The 5,000-nt window shown below is 43.6% G+C and overlaps 1 protein-coding gene across 1 annotated transcript in view; it reads left to right on the top strand.

Annotated features, from left to right (window-relative positions):
• The window catches only part of fbn1 (fibrillin 1), a 189,769-nt gene that overhangs the window by 122,601 nt on the left and 62,168 nt on the right, over nucleotides 1–5,000 (top strand). The window contains exons 33-35 of the mRNA XM_063188336.1: nucleotides 356–478; nucleotides 1,705–1,827; nucleotides 3,833–3,958. Of these exons, the coding sequence (XP_063044406.1) occupies nucleotides 356–478; nucleotides 1,705–1,827; nucleotides 3,833–3,958 (372 nt within the window). The remainder of the gene's footprint in view (nucleotides 1–355; nucleotides 479–1,704; nucleotides 1,828–3,832; nucleotides 3,959–5,000) is intronic.

Genomic DNA, 5,000 nt, shown 5'->3' with positions numbered 1-5,000 from the left:
GCTTTGGGGATATCATAATTATGTCTGATTCTAGAATTCCACATTTCTAAGGAGTTCAGCATTCTTTAGAGCATCCATCATTTCAACATGACTTCCACACCTGTGTGACTACAGATTTAAATCTTTCATACAAGTCGCATTTATAAATCACTGCCTTTCCATTATAAACACTGTAAATCTCAAGTGTCAAATGTCAAGACAAAAGAAAGAGCTCAAATATAGCGCTTTAAACTCCCCCTTTACACCCAAATACCATCTGTTGCAATAATTCAACCACATATTCTATATGTCTTTAACTTTTTCTATAGATGTCAATACATCAGCTAACTCTTCTGTCCTGTAACATCTTCTGTAGACATTAACGAGTGTGAGATCGGTGCCCACAACTGTGACCGCCATGCCACATGCACCAACACGGCCGGAAGCTTCAAATGCAGCTGTGCCCCCGGCTGGATTGGTGACGGAGTGAAGTGCACAGGTAAGGAATAACACACACACACACACACACACACACACACACACACACACACACACACACACACACACACACACATATAGACACACATACATAGAGACAAACACAAAGACACACACACACACACACACACACACACACACACACACACACACACACACACACACACACACACACACACACACACACACACACACACACACACACACACACACACACACACACACACACACACACACACACACACACACACACACACACACACACACACACACACACACACTGTGCCCATTCATCACCTGTCATAGTTGACCCTTAACCCCAGAGTTACTAGTAGTCCCAGGTCAAGTCAGGGTCATGTCAAGGTTATCCTACACTTCCTCTCTCTGGCCCTGTGTGGCTCTGAGATTTACTAGCCCTCATTCAGCCAGGCTCAAACTACACGCCTCCCGATTTTGCATCCAATTTTGACTTTGGGTTGCCCCTCAAACATAAAGAGAATTGCCACTGTCAATCTTTTATCCCTGATCGTAAACACAGAGACAATGCCCGGCGTTGTATTTCGAGTCGCAAATATCAAACAGTGTTTGATATCTACAATTAGTGATCGGCGACTCTTTGAACCGGCAAAATTCTGTCTTAGATCGTTGGTCACGACAAGGAAATCTTGCCCGGCAATTGCTTGCGATGGTACCTCAGGGTAACGTTCCGCCGATTGTCGTAAGGGGGGTTTTCAGCTAAGAATCGGGCCGATAGTCGTGTAGTGTGAGCCTGGCTTTAGACAGCATGCTCAATAACCACTCAAGTTTCAGACAGCCTGCCACACTAAAGGATGGAATGGACTGCTGGCATATCCAATGTTTGTTACATGATTACACAGGAAAACAAATTTCCCGATTTTATCTGCAACACTTAACTTACCTTAGTTAATCTGTTGTGATACGACCCTGGTTATAGATTTTCCTGTTACCAGAATGGGAATGATCAATTCATAATGTATTACTACGGCATATATCATATAAGTGTAGTACATTAGCACACATTAAACTTGAACTTGAGTGTTTTGTGTTTTGATTGTATTACTAAAGGCCTTGTGTAATGCTATTCGTATCTGTGTAGTACAACCACTGACTTCTATACTATAACTATAATAATATTATAGTATACGTCAGTGAGTACAACGGTACACCTTGAACTTGAGTTTGTGTGTCTTTTGTGTTTGATGGCAGATCTGGATGAGTGCTCCAACGGTACCCACATGTGTAGCCACAACGCCGACTGCATGAACACCATGGGCTCCTACCGCTGCGTCTGCAAGGACGGCTTCACCGGAGACGGCCTCTACTGCTCAGGTCTGGGACACACACACACACACACACACACACACACACACACACACACACACACACACCCATCGCCCTCCCTCCCCCTCCCCATCCCCACTCACTCCCCAAAACGGCCTCTACTGCTCAGGTCTGTGACACACACACACACACACACACACACACACACACACACACACACACACACACACACACACACACACACACACACACACACACACACACACACACACACACACACACACACACACACACACACACACACACACACACACACACACACACCCGTCCCCCTCTCCTCTCACTCCCCATAGCCTCTCACTCCCCAAAACTGCCTTCATACACTGTACATTTAGCACTTTTACACAGTAATCCAACACTTAGGGAGTACTCTTGGACCAAATGCTCTCTAGCCTGTGAAGACATGGCCCCTGTTGTACATTTTCTGTTACCAGAATCAGAGAGAGTAGAGAGAGAGGTTCCATTGGCCCATTGTTTCCGGGTTCTATTATTGCAAGGGGGGTGGGGGGAATCCCCCTTTAGACAGACCTAAGACCTAAGGACTGTTCTATTCAATGCTAGGAGTATTATGACACGCCCCTTTAGGCAGACCGGAACCTGGTCATGTTAGGTGCCCATAGCAACCTATTACATTGGCATATCTCTATACTTAAAGAATCTCTGCCAGAATGGCAATGACCAAGTTGTAATGTATTATGTATTATGTATGTATGTAATGTATGTATGTATGTATGTATGTATGTATGTATGTATGTATGTATGTATGTATGTATGTATGTATGTATGTATGTATGTATGTATGTATGTATGTATGTATGTATGTATGTATGTATGTATGTATGTATGTATGTATGTATGTATGTATGTATGTATGCATGTATGTATGTATGTATGTATGTATGTATGTATGTATGTATGTAATGTGTGATATAGGAGTCATAGGAGTGTAGAACTATGGTAGTAAAGACGATTACAGGTGGAACGCTGTGCATTATATGCAGGGGCGTAGCAGCAAATTAGTGGGCCCTATGTACAATCAGCTCCAATGGACCCCCCACAGCCATATATCTACAGTACATAAATTAGACACTGTGTGGGCCCCCTATATACATGAGGCCCTGGTAACTCAGTCACACTTTACCCCCCTGAACTGCACCCCTGATTATAGGGCTACAAGATGTTAAATCGACTCTCTATGGGTTGAATGAACACTGCATTTTTTTACTGTGTACACAGTAGGGCTGCACAATTAATGGAAAAATAATCGTGATAAAATAGTGAAATCGAATTTATGATTTTAATCGTGATTTAATCGTGGCAATAGTGACCTACTTTTGAGAGCGTCCTTGAAGCCAGAACATACTGACAGGCTGGTGTTTCTGGCCAGAAATCTGTCCACTTAAGTTTCATGCTATTGCCTTTACATAATTACTACAATTCATTTTATTTTGCTCATCCCGTATGTAATTCATTCTTGGTTATATTTCATCTTGTTGTAATTTTCAAAAAAATCTGCAAAAATCAATAATCGTGATTAATAATCGTGATTATGATTTTGACCAAAATAATCGTGATTTGGATTTTTTTACATAATCGTGCAGCCCTAGTACACAGCACTATCTTGAACTACAGCAGCACTTCTAAATGTTGTACATGTATGTATGAAGAGTTCAGATGCAAAACCCCCTAAGTGCCATTTAAGAAAATAATCTTAATTCATTTTTATTTAATACAAAGCTATCAAAATTGCATTTTTTAATTTTTTTATTTATGTAATATTACTATTTATATGTATTATCAAGTACATGAATGAAAACCAAACCAACAACGGGTTTCTCTAAAAATATAAAAGTGCAGGTGTTCAGAAATGGAGTTAGGGGGTTTTGCATCTGAACTCTTCGTATGTAAATGCTCCTTCCAGTAAATGTCCCCTGGTCCTCCTGGCAGTTGTCCTCTAACTCAGTGGCGCCCCCGTCTGCTCTGGTGTGTTTAGACAGTGACGAGTGTTTGGACAACGTGAACCTGTGCGAGAGCGGCCACTGCCTGAACGTGCCCGGTGGCTACCGCTGTGAGTGTGACATGGGCTTCTTCCCCACGCCCGACGGCAAGGCCTGCGAGGGTAAGTGTCTCCTCTCTCTCTCTCTCTCTCTCTCTCTCTCTCTCTCTCTCTCTCTCTCTCTCTCTCTCTCTCTCTCTCTCTCAGATCCGGTATGCAGGGCCCTGCCGTGGCCTAACGCCTAACGGTGGGGCGCTGGGTTACTAACGGTGGGGCGCTGGGTTACTAACAGCGGCAAATGACCCGGGTTCGATTCCAGCCCGGGTCATTTGCCGATCACTCCCTCCCTGTCTCTCTCTCTCCCCCCACTCATTTCCTGTCTGTCCTTCACTGTCATGTCTCAACGCAAAAAGCGCCCCCCCCCCCCCCAAAAAAAAGGAAGAAAAAGATCCTATGCAGCATAATACATTTCTTATTACACTACATTACAATTGTATTACTTTACATTACACCCTAGCTGAGTCACTGTTTAGAGCAAGCCGGTCTGCATTTCTGTTTCACTGAATTCCACATGATGATGCATCTTCTCTATCCATTTTCCAATGCCACACCTCTACTTTATATTCCCCATAGACACTTTTGTCATGACATTACACTTCGCTGGAACTTCTGTCCAAAGCTAATTCCGTTCTTTTGGCCACAGGGTAGTATATGTGCAGCCAATGTGGTGCTACGTAGATACCTTGCTGAATGGCACTATAGTCAGGGCGCGATTTGTAGGGGGGGATGGGGGGGATTGTCCCCCCTTCTGGTCATGATATAGCCACTTTTTCTACATGATTTTATCACAGTCCAGTGTAATTCCATTGATATTGCTTACAATCTGAAACATATCCCCCTTTCTGGTTTTCCGACAAATCGCACCCTGTCTATAGTATACAGTAGCCAGTGATGGGACCAGTGTAGGTGGGGGTGTGAAGGGCACTTGAGCAAAGCCCATAACAACACATGGCTACACTGGGGCATTGGAACTGTAATTAAGCCAATTGAAGCCAATTGGAGCCAATTTTGGTCCCCTGGGGGAAAGTCTTTCTCTGCACTTTATCCCATTTGGACTAGTGAATCACATTGAAGTATACACTAGTCCGTAGCAGTGGGCTGCCTG

Source organism: Engraulis encrasicolus, chromosome 22 (genome assembly GCF_034702125.1).
Source record: "Engraulis encrasicolus isolate BLACKSEA-1 chromosome 22, IST_EnEncr_1.0, whole genome shotgun sequence".
Lineage (NCBI taxonomy): Eukaryota > Metazoa > Chordata > Actinopteri > Clupeiformes > Engraulidae > Engraulis > Engraulis encrasicolus.
The sequence above is the reverse complement of the archived record's forward strand: the minus strand, read 5'-3'. Positions and strand labels throughout refer to the sequence as shown.